The 20,203-nt window shown below is 44.3% G+C and overlaps 1 protein-coding gene across 3 annotated transcripts in view; it reads left to right on the top strand.

The window, feature by feature from the left end:
* The window catches only part of garz (Sec7 domain-containing protein garz), a 71,547-nt gene extending 56,623 nt beyond the window's left edge, over positions 1-14,924 (top strand). For all 3 annotated transcript variants that reach the window (XM_084589663.1, XM_084589660.1, XM_084589661.1), the window contains exons 26-34: positions 506-731; positions 1,975-2,156; positions 2,642-2,822; positions 3,067-3,197; positions 6,426-6,527; positions 10,344-10,457; positions 10,864-11,182; positions 12,389-12,699; positions 14,764-14,924. In XM_084589663.1, the coding sequence (XP_084445789.1) occupies positions 506-731; positions 1,975-2,156; positions 2,642-2,822; positions 3,067-3,197; positions 6,426-6,527; positions 10,344-10,457; positions 10,864-11,182; positions 12,389-12,699; positions 14,764-14,790 (1,593 nt within the window). In that variant the 3' untranslated portion in view covers positions 14,791-14,924. The remainder of the gene's footprint in view (positions 1-505; positions 732-1,974; positions 2,157-2,641; positions 2,823-3,066; positions 3,198-6,425; positions 6,528-10,343; positions 10,458-10,863; positions 11,183-12,388; positions 12,700-14,763) is intronic.
* Positions 14,925-20,203: the final 5,279 nt, after the last annotated feature.

Raw genomic sequence — 20,203 nt, 5'->3', positions numbered from 1 at the left:
AAGAACAAGCCATCATCCGCATGGACATTTTCGCAGTACCAAGGGCCAATTGTTGGTTGGCAGCAGTATGAAGCTAGTGCGCACATATGGAAAGGCGTCATACAAGTCCACACTCCCCGTTTCAAATGTCAGTTTTGTAAAAAAGAGTAAATCGAAACAGGTCAACTTATATGCGGCCTTAAACAGTACAGTACAGTACAGGTAATGTTCCTTGTTTTCTTTTTTTTTTTTTTTTAACCTTGAGTTTCCGCCATTACCTGTTGTTACCTGTTTGTTGTCTATCATTACCTTTTAGCTTAGTTGTTTTTGTATACACTTGCATCCAGGCTAGTAATACGTAACTTTAATAACGCACATGTTTCTCATGATGAAGTTCATACAAAGTTTTCCTGGGAGTAGTATATATATAATAAACGTTTGAGGCCAGTAGCCTCTTGAGGCCAAGTTTTTTGTTTGCGGTCAGTTATTTCAACTTCACTCACCTCTTGTGTGTGCATTGTTTCAGGTCAGCGGTGGGGGTGCCGAAGAAGAGCGCAGCCACAGCGCTGCCCCCGTGAACCAGTTCTCCATTAGCCTGGCCTGTGATCTACTCCCCCATGACCCTTTTGCTTTGGCCAAGTGCTGCGAATGCTTGGCCTTTCTGGTGCGCGACCTGGCCCACATCACTCCAAGCAACTTGCACGGCTGCATCCAGTGCATACGTGTTTTTGTCGAGGCTAGTCTGCATGGAGGTGAGGCAGAGTTCCTCTGTAGCATTAGTTAGCCTAGTATCTGAACAGCATGCATCTGTGTTTTAGCTGTTTAATTGATTAGTTTCAGAAAGCATGCTATCCTAAATGTATGTGTTACTTTTGGGTGTTTGTAAAAGCAAACTGCATATAGAACATAGTAGACTGCCATTTTTATGATTTATTCAGTAAGATGAATGATGTAAGAACATTCGGCTCTTTTCCAATAGACTCAGTATCAAAAGAAGTCCGTTTAAGACTGGCTGTTTTCACATGTTCTTTGGTTTAGACAAACTAGCAGCAGTCGTGAGCCACAGTGATTCTGTCAACAATACTTGCAGACAACCTGCATGTCCCTCTCCAGGAAAACAGGAAAATAATACTGTTAACGTTCTAAACTTCAAATAGTTGCCAAATAGCGTTTACTGTTCTATTTAATTTGCACTAGGCTTTCACTATTCGAGCCTCCGAAATCATCACAGATCATGGATTTCTTGCTCATTGAAACTTGCAATGAAGCAGTGCAAGCAGTGCAATGAAGCAGTGCAAGCAGTGCATCTCCAACTGGCAGTATGTCTCACTGCTTACATATGTTGATGTGCTCGTTCCTTGTAGAATTGACTGCTATTGTGTGGCAAAGGACTATGTTCAGTAATGCTGGGACTTTCATAAATCAGTGTTGACGACCATAGAGAGCTGCCACAGTATGACCGCTGCAACGAAGTGGATCACCACATAGTACATCATTGCATTGTGATGCAGTTTACAACTGGCTGCAAGCCTGACTGGCCATGTTCCTTTCATTTTAGATCACTGTGATTAGAGACGAAAGCATATGGGAAGCAGCTTGGCTTGTGGAGGGTAGCATAGGGAGCCAAGTTGTGGCCCATGTGTGCCGCTAGGGTTGTTTCACCGCAACTGCTTTGATTGTTCTCAATTTCGATTTTGTTTGGTTTGTGGGGTTTAACGTCCCAAAGCGACTCAGGCCATGAGAGACTCCATAGTGGAGGGCTCCGGAAATTTCGACCACCTGAGGTTCTTTAACGTCTGCTTCACAGACTACCAGAACGAAAAAAGGTCTTAGAAGGTGAGAAAAAAGGCTCTCCTTACTTTATAATTTAAGGGGGCCCATAAGTGCTCGGTTATATTGTTAAGGAGCAAAGCACATTGCTTGATTGCTTTTGGCAGAGATAGTACATTTGCCATCTAAGTAAATGCATCTGTGTATTTATTGTTTTTATCACAGGAAACAACTGGGTAAAGAGAAACGCGAAGCCGCGAGAGACTAAACGAATGACCAAAGGGCAGGCGAGGCGCAGGGAGGAGGCCCTGCACCGCAGGAATCAGCAGCACAGTCTTGGTTATGAGGCTGATGATGAGGACCGCCTGGAGGGAGCTCCTTCCGAGTATCAGCATGTGTCGCTTCAGGTTGGTTTTTTTGGACGTTGTTAAAAATTCTTGCTATGAAAGTGATATCTCTATCATGGTTTTTGTAAGCTTGATATATGCTTAGCCTAGTGGTTTGATCTTCTGCCCCTTGTGCGGGAGGCATGAGGTTTCATTCCTTGTGTGGCTGGATGCCCACTAGTTTTCCACTGGGGACAAGACTTTTCCTTGTCTGAGGGGGCTTGGTTTCACAAATGTTTGGGAAGATGGATCTTTGGTCCCACATCATGCGGACAAAACATTTTAGCTGTGGTGCATTTCGACCTAGCTGGCCTTGCACCATTGAAATCTTGGAATGGATGGCTTTCGGCCATTGTTTGGGGAATCAGGAGAATCGCAAAAGACCGTTTACACAATCATCAACAAGCCCAATTTTTACAATACAGCTGGCGGTGGTCATTTTTGTGTTCTGGGATGTTTCGCATGGAACAACCCATAAGGCGTTCTGTTATGTTGGCATCTTCCAGCTTTTGGACCTCATGCATACTTTGCACACAAGGGCAGCTTCGATACTGCAGCCAAATGACTTGGTTCCTGAGCTTGTTTTGTCATCTACTGGCCTGCCAGTTTCTGGAGATCTCAGCCGGTTGGCAAGAGGCAGTCAGCAGCCAACTCTTTGGAACCTGTGCTGGTGTCCACTTCTGCAGGGTCAGTGAGCCTTTTTGTGTGCTCCAGTCAGTGTTTGTGTAGCTCACAGAGCTCAACATGTAAATTGTGCCTAAAATTTATTTAAAAACCAGAAAAAGTGTGCTTGCTCTTCAGCATTAAGCCTGAGTTTTCTTGTTCTCGATTACAAATGTCTTATGTTACAACTTGGGTGCAGTTCTTGCTTTTAATCTTTATTCGGCTGGAGTTGTTTGAATATATCTGGCATGTGCTTTTATATTTTCAGGCATTGCTCGCCTCTGTTGTGATACACGACGAAACATCCGCACATCAGCATTGACCTACCTGCAGCGTGCTCTGCTGGTTCATGACCTTCAGGCATTATCAGCTGCTGAATGGGAAGCTTGTTTCAACAAGGTGTGCTTTTGCTTATGCTGCAATTGCCATAAATAGCATGGGATGTACTCACAGCCGGTGAAAATAATTACCACTAACATTCATCTCAGTGTGTTGCACAGTTCTAAAGGAAAGCTGTACACATTTCTCAGCTGCTCAGTAGGTACTGGCGATAATTATTTCTTTGCTTCGATCTACTTCACAGTGGCAAGGAGTTCTATAATTATATAGTGTTAGAAAAAAAAGGAAATGGAAAAGGAAACACTCAGCGCAGATTAAAAAATAAAAACGTATAATGGTTATATTCAGAACGATAACTGGATTACAATGTCACTCTTCGTTGCGCACTTTCACACATTTTCTTTGTCAAGCGTCCGCTCTAGTCGACGTCACACTGCGCACTCTTTCGCACATTTCATCAAGCGTCCGCTCTCATGAACGACGCGCTGCTCACTGCTGTTCCGAGTCTTATTCTCGCACTCCCTCGCATCAAAACAGGGATGCTGTATCCACTGCACACTAGGACCATACAAAACGAAAAAAAACCACAACCAAAATAAAGTAAACACGGATGGCACGGTGTCAGCCACTGCAGCGGCGACTCATCGGAGGGACGATGCAGGTGGGGGGTTGTCAGTTAACTTGTTCCAAGACGCACTCCCGGGACACTCCACGTGGGGTTCAAGGGTCACTAGGCTGCCGCCGAGGCGGGAATTCCTGGCACAATATGTCAGCCGCTAACAATAGAATGTGCTGTTTATGGTGTGTTTTTCTATTGTTTCTGATAGTCTGCATTTTTGCAATCAACTAATAGTTTTCTAATGTTCTGTGTGTAGTAGCAGAAAATATTTACATAGCTTTAATTCCACAGCGTACAGGAACGGCTAAATTAATATGGAGCACGCTTTATTTTGTTGCATATTTCTGATATTCTTCTCAGAAGATACACAGGTTTTATGAGCTTATATGCAAGCGCGCCAGCCCCATTTGCTAGAATATGTAACAAGTCCCCTCATTTTTTGTTACGTAAGGGATGAGAGTAGTACATGGTGATGACAGTACACTGGATCCTTTGTAAAAGCAGATATGCAGTTGTGGAGGCTGCCTCCTTTTACTTTTGATAAATTGTGATGACCAGTCTAGCTCAGCGCATGCATGCAGAGCAAAAAGGTGTCAGTAGCTGTTAGGCGTCGTGTGCTGTTGCTCCCAAGGTGCACTGGGTGCACCACCAGCTTATCAGAAGCCAACAGCAACAAGAATTCTGTAGTTCTTCATACATATTAGACCAAGCGTGTTAGTTGAGTAGTCAGCTAGTGCCTGCTCTCGATGCCAATAGTGGTCACCATATAGAATAGGTACGTGTGTTTGCACACATTCTTTTCACGAAGGACTACCATCCACATTACCTGTGAGACCCCATTTTCTGCTACAAATGTTACGGTACCACTCGCATCATGTGTCGTGCACTCTGAATAGAATTGCCATAGTTTCCTATATTTCCATTACTATATTTTGGAGGACTACAAGGCATGTCATGTTCTAAAGCCAAGAGGTAGATCGTGATATAAGTGGCGATGCCATCAAGTCAAAATATAGAGTGGAATGTGATTACATCACTCTTAAAGAAAAGAAAAAAAGAATAATTCACTGTTTTCCACAGTAAATATTCCCCCTTGCAAGTACTGCGTGTGTGCCAGTATGGTACTGAAGTGCCGATTGTGAGCACTGTTCACATATGGAGCTACGCACTGTACTCTGGTTAGGAATGCCTTTCCTTTTTCTTACTTTTTCTTTTTTTGGTTGGGGGAGGGGGAGGACTCCTGCTAGTTTTTTATGCTGTTTGAACTTCTCTTTTTAGTACTTTTTTTTTGTATGCGGCTTGTAGACCATAGGTCTTTCATGCAGCCATCTACCACAGTGGTCCACCACATTCTGCAGAAATTATTGGAAGTATGTGCACATGTTAGCTGAAACTTGGTGGAGCCTACTTGTGTGCACAGTAGAATCTCAGTGATATGAATCACACGGAGTAAAAAAAAAAAAAATTTTATATCATCCGAAATCTTTATCATCAAAACAAACAAGAATCAGTATGCAGAAACATTGCAAAGGCATTCATGCAGATCTGTTTACGGCCATACAGCCACAGCTTGCCATTTGTGGCGCCCTACAGTGCGACAAACAATTGTGACATTGGTAACGTGAGGCTACATGCCGCTGCAAACTGCTCGTGGTGCATACAGTGCAGCTGGCGATCGCGGAGCCAACAATGTGTAGGTAGTGCAGAGTGCTCAAGGCTGCGGTTGTGGTTCGTGTGTTCTTGTCATCGGTAGTTGCGTGGGAGTGTGTTCAGAACATTGGAAATTCTGCACGTTGTACGCAATGCACTCTGATTGGGGAAATTTATGAATCCATATCATTCCGAAATTTGTTTCAACCTTGTTTGCATCATTGAGATTCTACTGTATGAGATTTTTAATGAGTGAACTGTGTCGTAATGCCTTTTGGATTTTGCTACCAGGCTGTATAGTATTGAATTATGTGTAAGTTAGGAGCTTTGATAAACGACTTCTTGTAAAGCTTTGCTTGGTCAAAGCAAGTCAGAACTCTTATTGAATGGCGAGATGCTTTTAGAAAGCATACAGAGGTATCTGTTTTGTTACGTTGACAGAAACTTGGCTGGTAATTGTGTGCTAGACATATACTTAGCATTAGTACATGGTGGTGATAGCTTCCATAATGGTCAGCATTGCTCCACGTCCAATGTGCTAATTTGGTACTGACTTGCTAGCTACGTGACTAGTATGTTTTTGTTTCTTCAATAACCACTTGAATTTCCAGTGGTGTTCACCAGAATGAGGTCTCACTGCCTTGTGGTGATGGTTCAGTTCAGCCGCAGTCATACCTGTTCCTTTTGGCCTGCCAGACAACTACATATCCTGTGTGTTATCATAGTAGTTGCAAGGTAGTGTGGATTAACGTTGAAGTTGCATGGCTAAAGTGTAGTGTATTAATTATTATTGAAATATCAAGTAATGTTCACACTGCTATAAAATGAATCGAGTTAGTGTTGACGCAACCTTTGTTGATATCTGCTTGGCACATAATGCTACTTGCACATAAAAACTCAAGTGTGCAGGTGTGCACAATTCGCTACTTTCACCTGATTGTGCTGTCGTAGAGATCCATGAAGCTGTTCTCATCCATCCTGTTTAGTTATACGTTGCGGTATGCTTGGTTTTCTGTTAGGTTCTTTTTCCTCTCTTGTCCAAGTTGATGGAGAATGTGAGCCCCAATGACCCGGTTGGAATGGAGGAAACCAGAATGAGAGGTGCTACACTTCTATGCAAAGTAAGTTTTTGGTACATTCTGTGCAGTTGCTTGCCATGGAGGAAGGAAAAATTAGAGAAGAGGCCATGGCATCATTGTTTAGCCCTTATCTCCCATGCCCCTCCATTGCTGGCGGCGGAAATGGTCCATATGGGCTGGCTGCCACATGGCACCTTGAAGTTGTTTCTGTTTGCACCATAAGTAGGTTTAGGAATGATGAGTGACTTCCGGCATGTTTTTTGTTAGGTATCTGGGATACACGGGACCTCTTCTCATAATTTCCTTTCTTCATGTTGCTGGCAGTAGGAGCTCCGCATCAGCTAAGGATATTTAACCTGTTTATTAGTACCCTTCAATTGATTAATTGAGTACTTGACTGGTTCCTGTGCAAAATTTCAAAACCACTACAATTGTGAATTAAACCTGAGACCATATGTATAACAAGCGAGAAAAAAAATATATATTAAGGCGAATATTAAGGTGTCACACCGTCATGGTCCAGAAACGAATTGATTGATAAGTAAAAAAATTGTTGTACATATGAGGCCAGTGGCGAAGAAAATATCTGTGTGCAAAGTTTCATTCATGCGGAGTGATTAGTTAATTAATTAAAGCCTAAAAAGACAATTAGACGGCAAAACGGACACGGATGTCGAAATTGTGCTAAAAATATGGAAAAAAATTGCAGGCCTCATTATCGGGTTACATCGAAAACAGTCAGTCAAGAGTAAAAAAAAAAAAAAAAAGAGCAGCTGAAGAGAGAAAAAAAAAAGAGCAAAAACAGTAAAAGAAAAGAAACAACCAAAAAGGCAAAAAAAAAAAAAAGAAAAATGAACCAAATAAGTGCATAGAGTCTCAGGGAAGGCTCTCGCCTTACCGTACTTGAAAGAGATCTAAGTACCCCCAACAATTTTTTTTGTATTGTTAACTGTGTGAACTCAAAACCTTGGTAATCTTGCCAATGGGTTGGCATACCCTGATTGTATGTTTGACATTTTATTCATTCCCCTGGCTGATGGCAAAAACAAGAACACCTCACATACTTTTTATGAACAAACATCCAGCTACAAAGTGCTTGTGTTTTGAGGCAGTGTGGTATTTAGAAGTGTGTTTTGTACAAGAAACTACTAATTAAATTGAAAGATTAGTTGTTCTTTCAGTTATGTGTACAGTAAAGATCCAAGAAATAGTGTAGTGTATAAGAAATGGTCTTCTGGAAATTAGCAAAGAAAGAGAGGAAAGTGAAATATTGTTGGTAGAAACCTCTGAGACCAGGATGTTATAGTTTCATTTCTTAAAAGTTTACATTGCTGCAGAATTGTTCCAATGTATACACGAGAAACTATTTTAAAGTGAGCAGGTGTTTATCATTTGTAGTTGGTGAGCAAACATAATTTGAAATAGAAAAGACCCCTCTTTGCTGCTGATGAGAGAAGTAGGTAATAGTAGTAGTAGTAAGGGGTTCTTTATTATAATAGAATAAAAATAAAATAATAAAGGAAGGAAAAGATTTTTGCTGCCCCGGTATCTGCTACCGAAATAAGCTGAAGCACCTGGACTGGGGCGGCGGAAATGATAGTAAGAAGACAGGTAGGAGAAACCAAAGAGGTGAGCGACAGGGAGAAAGTACAGTTTAGGTTGAAAGGTAAATGAGTATAATACAATATTGTTCATTCCACACAGTATGAGTGTGAGGTCCGCCCGCGATTGACTTATCACGCTGGAGCACTCGGCACTGCCTCCACAATGTGCATTACATAAATAAATAAAAATAAACACGCCAGCCGCATGCGTGCTGTGTCTCTGTCACTAAGAAGAGGTGAAACACGCGCACGGCGCATTGCACTTGACGGCTGGAGGGCAGTGTCCGGTCGTTATCGTCCGAGATAGCACGCACGGAGCGTTCGGTCACGACGCGCACTACCTGGCGAGTTGAAACAGACGGGCCTCCACACCCGTCTGCTCGAAAAACGTGCACAGGCTTTTTCTTGCTTTTCTGAACTGACCTTTTTTAAACACTCTAAAATGTAAAACCAATGACTGATATTTGAAAAATGACTGAATGTTGTTTGCTTCAATTCTTGACGCCACATTTTTTAAATATTTGGACAATTGAACCTGTCTATTGAGCGGCCTCATAAGCTCTACTCATCAGCATTAGTTGCCTCAATCTGCCTATCTACTGCCGTCTTGGTAAAGTTGAAGCACAACTCCACAGTGATGCTGAAGTAGGGATGTTCTCTCTGAATGGTTTTGTAATTCTTTTTCAGTCAGAATGTGCTCATTGAAGCCCGAAAGAACTCATCACTTCTGAGCACAGAACTTGAGGGGTCATATATCAGTTTGGAGTTTGTTTGCTACAAGTAAATCCTGCATATTTGAGTCCTCTATGATTGAAGCGAATTCTCTGTGTCAAAAATAGTTAACTGTTGTGATTCATATTGTCTTATGGCTAGGCTCCTCTTCTGAATGGCATGCCTGGTGAAGCTGTTGGTTTTGATATCTTAAATAATCTTGGTCTTCTTTTCTAAGGACAATTCACTGTGTGGGCACTTTTGTGCCACTGTGGCAGCTAGTAAGTGAGGCTGGTCTTATCAGACGTGGGAGAAATTATTTCAGCTGCTGGTACCGGAGGCACGAAGTGAGGTGCATACTATGGTAGAACTCAGGTTGTCTCATTAGTTTAACTTCCATTTTCATTTACAAAGGGTTGTGTTATGTGCAATCCTGATTAGTGAGACTTTTTTGCATTTCTTTCTACACTAACCAGCCAATCTTGAAGCTGTTTTAAATCCATTTATTTGCAAGTTTCATTTAATCCCTTTTGGTTTCCAAGGGCCTGCTGTTGTCTTTTAGTATAGTATGCTTTTACTGAGATGCCACTGACACCTCAAAGCATATTAAAGAGCTGGAGACACCAAATTTATGCTTTTCATGTTCTTTCTTTCGAACGTTTCTTATTACTCTGGGAGGCGTAGTACACACTTGGAAGATCCATTTATTTCCAATAAATATCTTGTTACTGCATTATTTATTTATTTGAACAGTTTTTGATTTTGGTTTGCGAGTTGGACAGTGACACCATGCCTGGAAAACTTGACAGCTCAGTCTGGTCACGTGGGCATTGTCTGCTCTCGTACACATGCTGGTCGAGTGCAAGCAAACAATGCCAGAAATTGGCATGGCTAGCTGCAGCAGCTTTCGTTTCGACCACAATTTGTCTGTATCCGACACCAATGAGGACATTGACTCTGGGCCAAGGTGCAGAAAGCAAAGCATGCTTGACATCCCCAGCATCTTTTTGTGCATAGTTCCAAGGGAACTTATGGAAACTTACAGGGTCTCCAAATCTGCTGAGGCAGAAGTCCCCCCCCCCCCCCCCAACACACACACACACTCACACACGCACACACACAGTAGAGCAAAGGCATGGTGGCTTTTTATAGCCTCAAAATTTTTGGTGTCTGAACCCCTTTGAGTCCTCCACTTTGCCCTTGCATATGAAAGACATGCACTTATTTTGTTTTCTTATTGTAAGACATTGACCTTTTTTTTTTTTTTTAACTGGTATCTATGTGAAAAATCTGAAAAACGTATTATGTGCTTCTAAATTTTATAGCAACCATTTAAATTCTTTTGGACATGTTTTTTTTTTCCTTCATTTCCTGCCCCTCTGTTGCCTGTTTCCGCCTGCCTACTTTCTATATCGTAGGCAGTTTTAACGTCGCTACCTGAAGTATTTGTTCTTCAATAAATATTTTCTTTCTCTCATACATGAAATAAGTACAATTATTGTCATTAAGGTGAAACTGTTTACTGTTTTTGTTGTACATCTAGGTATTTTTGCAACATTTGAATCCACTGCTGTCCTTGCCTACATTTACTGCCCTGTGGTTGACAATCTTGGATTTTATGGACAAGTACATGCATGCTGAGGACAGCGACCTTCTGGTAAGCAGTCAGTGTCAGTGGCTTGCTTGTAACTAGAAGCCGTCTCTCTCAGTTATCATTTATTATGATCAGCCAACAGTATTGCTTCTATTCTTTAGCATTATTCTACTGCACATTGTTGCTGGAAAAAGGCCTATTAAAGGTATTCCTTTACACTCTAGCTGATATATTCTAGCTGATATATTTCTGTCTGTTTATCGTTCCTGTTTCTTTACATGACTTCTTAGTGGTGTTTAGTACAGAATGGTGCAATTCCTTGTATACAGTATTAACATATTGCAAAGGAAGCAATATTGGTAAGTTGCTGCTAGGCATCAAGGGTCAAAGTAATTTTTCTTTGTGTGGCTGTGAAGTATGTTTGCACTCCTCTTAACATACCTCTGTTTTGCATTCTTTGCTTTGGTAGAGTGAAGCTATCCCAGAGTCACTAAAGAATATGCTGCTGGTTATGGACACAGCGGGAGTTTTTCAAGCTGCTGGGGAGGAGCTTGAGAACTCGTCGTCAGGCTACACTCAGCTCTGGACAGTAACGTGGGACCGCATTGACAGTTTTCTGCCCCGCCTGAAGGAGGAGGTGTTCAAACCACCACCTCGCCCTCCAACTCCTCCGGCCTTGCCCTTGGCAACTCCATCTGATGAAACTGTACCAGAAAGTGGCTGCTCCAGTGACAAAGCTGTACGAACAGCTCAAGAGGAAGACTCTTACGAGCTTGTCTCTGTGATGGGTATGTGGGCCCTTTTTCTTGGTCAGAGAACTAAATATGTTGAAAAGATATTTGCCTGTATCTAAATCAGGAAATCATGAAGGCACTTGACTGCATTCCCGTAGTTGCTAGTATAGAATGAGGTGGGGGGGGGGGGGGGGGGGAACCCTGCATGATGGACACATCTCCGTAATGTGACCAGCTTATTTTGTGGAGGACGTGTAAGATTGGAAAGAAAAGAGTTTGCAGTTGCCTCCAGTTTTCTGCATGCTGCCACACGAGCATTCTGTGTGGGCTGCGGCTTCCTTTAGTGTTGTAACATTTCAAGGAAATGAGGCGTTGGATGAACACCAGTTTATCTATGTGGCCTTCAACTGATTTGAGCAGCTCACCCCCGAGGCCCAGCTGGTGAAGCCTTGAGCCAGCATATTAGCCTCCGCATTTCTAGGGACCGACGTGCTCCGACGGATCCTAATGATCTGAATGAGGAGCGCATCGTTGCGACACTATAAGTGTGGTATAGAATTTTTTTTACAGTGGTACACAGCTTGATCTGAATGAGGAGCGTGTTGTTGCGACACTATAAGTGCGGTTATATAATTTTTTTATAGCGGTACACAGCTCGCTTCACAGGAGGACGCAGCACACGCTCCGGGAATCTGTTAGGATGGCAATAAGGAGATTGAAGAGGGCTACAATGGCCATTGCATAATTTACACTCAGGCTATGGCACACTGCTCTAAATGCATTGTCACATTTGCTCATGCAGAGCCCACACACTTGGGAGTGCTGTGCGAGTTGGTAAAGGCCACCATGTCAACCTTTCTGGATGCATATGGATTTATGCGACTCGTTTTTCCTGCGTGTCCTCCTTTTACAGATTTGGGACAGCGCTTGAGCGCTAAGTGGTACTAAGGGTGCTTGGTATTGAGGCAGCCACTATCATTTCTCTCATTGCAGCCAATATGATGTTCAGGGTAGCAAGAAAGATGACCATATTTCAGTAGTTTATTCGCGCATCTGTTGCCACATAGTCTAGTGGTGGTCAAGGTGCATTGTTTGCTACATAAAACATTGTCGTTTTCAATGATCCTGTAAAATATACTTTGGCTACTGAATGAACTGAGCCATCAAAAATTTGTGCATACACTTTGCAACCTTTGTGCTGCAGTAGCTACTTAGCATCATCCTTGTCTCACTGGCCTTCCTCCATGCTGTACCTTTCAGTGGAAGATTCAGGTTTCGTAGAACGACGACCTTCTGGTGCAAGCGTTGGAAGTGAAAGCAGCAGTATCACTTTGGGGGCAAGCCAGACAGGCTTAGCTGGAACCATGGGATTTCCAGAAATCCCTTCAGGCCCTGTGGCAGCCACTGTGGATCCAGTGTCCCCTCCTCACTCGGTGATTCTACACCCACCTTCACTGTCAACACCGCCAGTGCTCCCCACAGCTGTGCCACCATCAGCTACACCTGTGCCACTGGTTATTGACCCAATCGTCTTTTGTGAGCAGCATCATTCGGTGTTTGCACCAAGCCAGGTAGGCACGTCTTTCTCTGGTTGAAGGACTTTTAGGGAAACTTTTCATGTAAATGAGTTTGCTGTGTTTATTGTACTTATACCCTTGGAATATAGATCTAGGTCTTAGTCAAGAGTTTGACGAAATTTTGTCTTGTGTGGTCATAATGAAAACCAAGGATTGCAGTCACTAACTTAGTCTACAATTATTTCGTCTTCTCTTACTTGGTTAGCTCCTGCAATTCTTTTTTCGCAGTACTAAGTCTTGAAGTATGGAGTCAATTGAAACAGGCAGAAGCATAGGAGAAAGCTGCACTTATAATATTTGACAATATGGTATTGACACATTCATGAAATGTTTTGCCTATCAGAAAAAAACCTATAAAATGTGTGGACGTAACCTACACATTCTCTTTCGTGAAACCTTTGAGGAATAATGCAAAGCGGGCTTGTCGTTCGCATGTTATGTTATAAAACAGCTGTAAAGTATCATGACCGTCAAGAAAGTTCACGTCTGTAGGCGCAGTCTGAGGTTCGACGTTTAAAAATTTCTACTTGTTCAGTTTGAGAAGGATAATAAGGCAGTAACACAGAGCATGTATTTCTCCCTGTTAAAGAGGGTGTGTCACAGCATGTTCAAAAAATAAGCCAACACATGCAAAAACAGACTGTGTTAACTGTAGACATTTTTTGGGCAGTTAGACTTTATAGTGCACAGCTCATAACTGGTTCCAGCACTCATTTTTTTTTTTTTACTTGCTTGTTGTAGGCTACTACAGTGGTACTGTTCTCTGAGAATCTGTTGTAAAACAGTCCATCAGGGCTTGTATTCAGAGTTTGCGTTGTTATTGAAGTGTCGCTATTTCACATGATCTCGAGTTATCTGAATCTGATTGGTAGAAACGCCAGAACATGACGTTGCCGCCTCTTCCGGTACCGTAGTGGCAACACCGGTTCCCGCATTTCGACCAGTCAGATGGCTCGAAATCACGCTAGATAGCGATACTTCAATAACGACGCAAACTCTGAATACGGACCCAGGTAGCAAAGGCATCCTTTAAAAAGTCCTCCTAGAGCAGGTGTTCAGTGCAAAGATTATATGCTGTGCCTAACAGAATGGGCAGTGGCTTCTTCTTTTCTTTTTTTTTCTTTTTTTTTTTTTTTTGCAAGGGTGTTTTGGGTTAAGCAGTAGGGGACTCCTTGATTGTTGTTTATTCAGAGCAGTGTACACTTTTTAAACATTTTCAATTGGCACCCCTTTTTAATTAGGTTTATATTGGTGCATTATATCAGTTTTGTTCAATTTATTTTTCTGTCATGAATGGAACTGGTGGCTTTGCATCTTTACATTGCTTCTAACATTACATTTTTGTGTTAATTAAGCTTTTAAAGCACAAATCCAAGGTGTTTACTTGTGCTTCATTAGCTCAAATGAGCTGTTGTACAGATAATAGCAACATCCTTCTAAGGTTGTTCTTTATGTTGGGGTACTCAAAACAGACCGCAGGAGATAAATTATTGCAAAAGGGGAATAATAGTAGCCTTACCGAAGGACACACTTTTTTGCAAAAACTGGTGTTTTGACATGAGGTGTGCTGGAAGCTATATCGACATTTAATTCTTGTTCTTGTCCTTTTATACTTGCATTTCGTCAATTTATGCATTATTGATGGAAGTTCTATTACAGAACTGTTAATGTCATCCATAATCATGTAGGCGCGCTGAACTTTTAACTCGAGACAAATTACTAACACAAGACAAGACTGGTACGTGCGCGAACTTTCAACTGTTTATTACAAGTACTTCTCTCCTTATATACACACATACAAAGAAAACATGTACAAACACGTGTCAGAAACAAGTTTATAAGTGCAATTCATCAACCCGTAACACCTGAAGCACCACTTTCCATCACGCTGCCTGTTAACAATTGTATCTCTCTGCTCGTCAGCGCTATCGACGGATCGCTTACGCATTCCTCGAGTTAAAGTTCAGCGCGCCTACATGATGATGGAAAACCAACTAGCCGCCATTACACCATTGCTTGCGATCATCCTTAATCTTCCCCCTTTTTTTTTTGTCCTAGAACCCTGTGAAGTCAGCTGATCGATGAGGATCGTATTCCACCTTGGTGCTGTTTTTACAGATGCGTCACTGTTCTGCTTCCAGATGAAATTTTCAAGAATAAAAGAACTGTACATAGTGATACTAATAAAAACTGCTAGGCTGAAAGTGGCCTCTTTTGAATTTTATGTTCATGTGCTTCTTTTTAGCAAAAGTTTGCAAAGCTGCAGCAAGTGAAAAGGCTACCAGTTTTGCTTGGCACTAAATTCTAATGCTGCTTATACAAAGTACATTCCTTGCCTGCGAGAACATGATTGTATTCTGGGCTTTTTACCAGAAGCTTGCGCTATGGTCAGGTATGATGTAACTTTGTAGTGAGACTCCGCTCACATTCAGGACTACACACAAAATTCCTCCATGACCAAAAAGTAGTCTGTTGTTAGCTTTTCTTGTTACCTGAAAAAAAAAAAAAAAGCTGACTGCAAGACTAAATTGCAAGCTCAAAATTTTTGATGCTCCTGTTTTGTTTGATGTCACATTAAAAAGCTGATCTTGTTTACTGTATGATTGGTCACTCGAGTAACACAGAATGCCCAGACCATGCCTTGCTCTCGCCAACTGTATTTTTTTTTAAATTGTATTCTGCTATCGAACGTTTCCATACCTAAATCATATAGCACTGTCTACTTGCTTAAATTGTGTTTTGTTCCGGATATATAATACCAATCGGAAATTAACAGTAAAAGTGCCCGTTGCCCCTAAACATGATGTGGGTCTTCTTTCCAAAGCTTTGAAGATAGCCAGTTGGTATAGTGAAAGGTGCACTTCATTGGATTATATGAGCATGGGGCATATATGTGAGGCAGGTAGTCCATTGCAACCTGCACCTTATACAGCTTGTATGTGCTTGGCAGCAATTGCAGTGATATGCAATTATTGTTCTACTGTGCTATTTCTGCCTCCTCAGATGTTTTATTGCAATACCTTAGTTTCAAGCGATTTCTGTCGCAATAGAAGGCATCATGATGTTATGAGAGTTTGGGGAGCTGGCATTGAAAGGACTAGTCCCATTGAAGATGGTGAACCATGAGGCAGCTGTGTCTGTCTCCATCCTGGACTATGCTGTTCCTCCCTTTAAAATGTGGTGTGTAAATAAACTGCTGCCAGCATTGCTTCCTGCTTAAGAATATCACCACATAAGTATTAATAAAGCATGTTTGCGATTACTGTAACTGTATATTTACTTTGCCCACCTGGCAATCAGTTCCTGAGTATGTACACCAGCAGTGACCGCCAGACGAGTGGAAGCGTGCTCTGAATTCGCTCTAGCTCCCAAATGAGGAAGTTTCCATGTATGTCATGGTAGTGACCCATCTCTGCCATCATGCTGACCCTGCAATGAGCAAAGACCGAGTTGTGGCATCTGATGCGCGCACTAAAAGAACAGCTGTTTCGTGGACTCGTCTGGAATCTGCCAACCTACATCGATGTGTTTCTGGCCGATGCCGTCTTTATGGAGCAAAGGCTGAAGGAGCGATGCAGCCAGTACACCCGGCGAACGACACCAGAGCCCACGCTTTCAACGATGGACGAGGTTGACTGTATGACACCGGGGCTAATCCGAGCTTCCTTCGCAAACTCAGGTCCGTGGACCGCGAGGAGCTCCAGAAGCTTCACGGAACTATTGCCCCTGCTGTAGACTCCCTGACCAGCGCGAGCACGCACTCAGGGCGCCGGTCACTGCAGCCGGTCTGCCAGCCCCCATCCAGTCGGTGACATATGGGGGTGTTGTGTGCCACCCTGCCCAATTCACTGACCACCGACTACTCCAGTGGTTGCGGTGCAGGCTGCCCAACCAGTGGGTGGGGGGGGGGGGGGGAAGGGGGGGCGGATCGGCTACAGGCGACGAGGAAGACTGGCCACTCGCACACTGCTTATTGACCACCACTTCTTGCTACCACTGTGGCAAGGCAGATCGTGACTTTTTTCGTTCTGCGTGAATACTCTCGCGATGTTATCCTTGGCATCGATCAACTCTCCGCAAACACAGTACTACGAGAGACCTACCGAATCGCTTTGTAGCGCTTCTCACCGAGATGGCGACAGAAACTCCTGAGCACGGTGCTCCTGAGCACAGTGGGAGTAGGTCGTGGTTTAAATCTGCACTGCGAGTTGCCGGTGATAACATCGCACTGGCGCCACACGCCAGTATCCTTGTTAGAGTCGCCTGCGACGAACAGCGGATACTCCGAATCACCGTGCTCCGAATGGTCAAGCCTAATGTATCCCTCCTGCTCGCTCTGGGCGTTTCTGTAGCGCGGTCTTTTATTCCTCCGTGCATGGCGGTCGCAAAAAGGTGCTTATTGCCAGAGTCAGCAATGAGCATTGCTATCTCGTCCGTGGCACAGCCATAGAATATGTCAGCCTGTCCAGAAAGTTGCCGAATGCTTTACGGGCAAGGGCAGTGCAGAGTGCTCATGTGGTAGCACAGTTACGGTTCGTGTGCCCTGTGAATGTGTGCTGTCAGTGCTATAGCTTGGCCGCACATCGAGCAAGGTAGCCGCGTGGCTGCCACTGAGCGCGAGCAGCAAAAAGCGACCACTAGCCCAGAAGTTCGGTAAAAGCCTCGCCTCACACGAAACAAGTGCTCAGGCAGTCATTCAGGCGAATATGGAACGTGCATGCGCCTAGTGTTACATTTGGGTGTCGCGAGCGCCTGAGTAGCGTACCGCTGCGGCGCGCGGCCTCTCGGTAGCGTTGGCCTGGCAGCTCCGTGGACGGCGGACGGCATCAAAGGTGGCAGCAAAGACGAGGCGTCTTTTAACGAAACAACCTTTACTGTAACATCAGGAAGAAACGGGCAGTGAAGCTGACCCGGAGAGATTACAGACACTCTCACACAGCTGGTGTCTAGCGTCGTGCCAACGGCGCGTCAAAGTAGTCTCTATCTCAGCGGAGTCGGCCGCTGCTTTTTATAGTTTTTCCAGTTCACAGGGAAAGGGTAAACCCTCACAGGAAAGGGAGAGCCAAACATGTTGGTTCAAGACGAATGACTCAATCGCAGGTGTTCCGACCTCATCTCCTCCACCTCCTGCAGACAGGAGAGGGCGACGCACTTTCCCTCGAGCTCCAGGCTTGGCCAGCTCTTGCACACACACGCACGCACACACATTTGGCGCGTGGCAGGAACACGCTGAGACTTGTCGGCGGGAGGAAGCGTTGCGCGGCCGATGAACGGCGTCGAAATGGCCGATCCGCTCGCGGTTCTGCCTGTTGCTATGCGGTGGCCGCGTCAGCTGTCCCACTTGTCGGTGGAGAAACGTAACACTAGTCATCACCCGGCATAGCCTCACAAAAAATTTTGTTCATGACTGCCTGTATGACAGGCTGTTTCGTGTCGTCACCGGTTACAACTAGTGTCGGCTGAAGAATTTAAAGCACTATTGCAGCCGCTTAGCAACTACGGCTGCAAGAATTTTATTTCGTCGTCACGAAGTCCGACCGCAAGTACACGATGTAATAGGCTGATAGCTTGTCGCACGTTCCCGTCGAACCATCTACTACGCAAGGCACACGAACGACGATAGTTTTCTCGGAGCACGTCTGACCTCATTTCCAGACAGCGTACCGACCCCTAGCTGCGACTGCCCATCGAACATCTCGAAGATGGCACCCTGCCATCTCCCGGCACCTAGAGTGGTGTTTAAAAGAATTCTGCCTCCATTGCGAAAACTACCTTCTCGTACATCGAACCGTTCGACCTGCGAGACGAAGTCCTTGCATGTCATGACGCACCGACTTCTGGTCATCTTGGTTTTACACGCATTCTCTACCAGCAAAATTAGTACTGGCCCCAGCTTTCGTCCATCGTTAAGCAATATGCAAGGACTTGTCAGCAATACCAGCGACACACACACACAAAAAAGCACTAAAGCCTTCTGGCATGCTTCACTCCAATACCGTTCAACAAAGTAGGCACGGATATTCTGGGATCCTTTCCTCTGTTGTCGACCAACCGTAGTTTGATTACTTGACTTAGTACGCCGAGACGAATGCTCTTGCGCAAAGTACTGCGCCGAAGTGGCTCAGTTTTTTATGCAGAACGTAGTACTTTCATATGATGCGCCCGTCGGCCATAATTACTGATCAGAGCAAGGCGTTCACAGCTTAGCTCTTGCGGAACACCCTGACGCTGAGCCATACCGAACATCAGATAATCACTCCATATCACCCGCAAAAACGGCCTAACGGAACGTCTAAACAAGACGTTAGCGGACATATGGTTTCGACGTACATACACTTTGAGCATGAAACGTAAGACGAAATTCTGCCTTACTTCGCTTACAACACCGCGACGCAGGAAATAACCCGGTTTACCCCATTCCGTCGTTATGTCCCGTCTATGCTAGGGAGGTCCGCATGATGTTGAGGGCAGTATACTCGCGTGCGATGATGAGGAGGTGCACGGTAGACGCCGACCCGTTTGTGGAACAAGCAGAGGCTGAGGCTGATAAAGCTATTCAGAATAAGTGGGAGGAATAAGGGAATCTGCTAGCGTGCCGCAGGCCGTGGAGACTTGGCAACGCCGGCCCATTCGACGACTTTGGAACTGAATGCCAGGGTCATCTCTTGACCTTAGCTTGTCCCAAGCTTCTTTAGAGGGATCAGGCAAGAGTTCTGAGGGAGGCTTATGGGCTTTGCACGCCCAGATCATATGCTCGAAGTTGTCTTTCTCCTCGCAAAACCGGCAGAAGGCATTCGTATCCTTATTCGATCTCTCTCAAGATAGGAGATTCTCTCATTTCACTGAGTATTTGTGAGGCGGGACTGGAGACTCTACCTCAAGCAAAGTTACAGATTGCCAGTTTGGAGTCGCTTACTATGGTTGTTGCATTAATAAAAACGATGGCCGCAGCGATGGCGGCCTCCTCCGCCGCTAAGGGTCTGGATGTGGAAACAGTCTCCGCCATAGCGAGTCTCGCTGGGTTAGTGTTGGGCTGTGTGACTCCACATATCAAATTGTCTTCCGCGTCTTCTTGATGTAGTTGTAGCCGGCTCAGGGTCTTGTGCAGGCTCTTAGCTCGTGCTTCTCTTCGGCCTTGATGTGCGTCGGGGTTCATGCTCCGAGGAAGAGGTTTGATGATGATCCTCTTTCGGATATCGCGTAGAATAGTTTGAGGGAGGTCTTGTAGGGGTTTGCCCTCAAGACCTAATCTCTCAGGCATTGTCCTACCGGTGGGCGTGCTAGTCAGGTGCCTTATTTGGGCAGTTCGTTGTGCTTCTTTGAATTCCTCGTAGGTATTGTGGACCCCGAGTTTGAGAAGCTCTTCGTTGGGAGTCGAGCGAACCAGGCCCATTGTGTAAGCTATTCTAATGATGGCATCGACTCTCGCAAGTTCGTTTCTTTGGAGTTTTAAGTACGGGAGGGAGTATGTAATCCTGCTTATAATGAAGGCGTCTAT

Source organism: Amblyomma maculatum, chromosome 1 (genome assembly GCF_055883805.1).
Source record: "Amblyomma maculatum isolate TAMU_Amacu chromosome 1, ASM5588380v1, whole genome shotgun sequence".
NCBI lineage: Eukaryota > Metazoa > Arthropoda > Arachnida > Ixodida > Ixodidae > Amblyomma > Amblyomma maculatum.
This window is presented reverse-complemented; position numbering and strand designations above follow the sequence as displayed.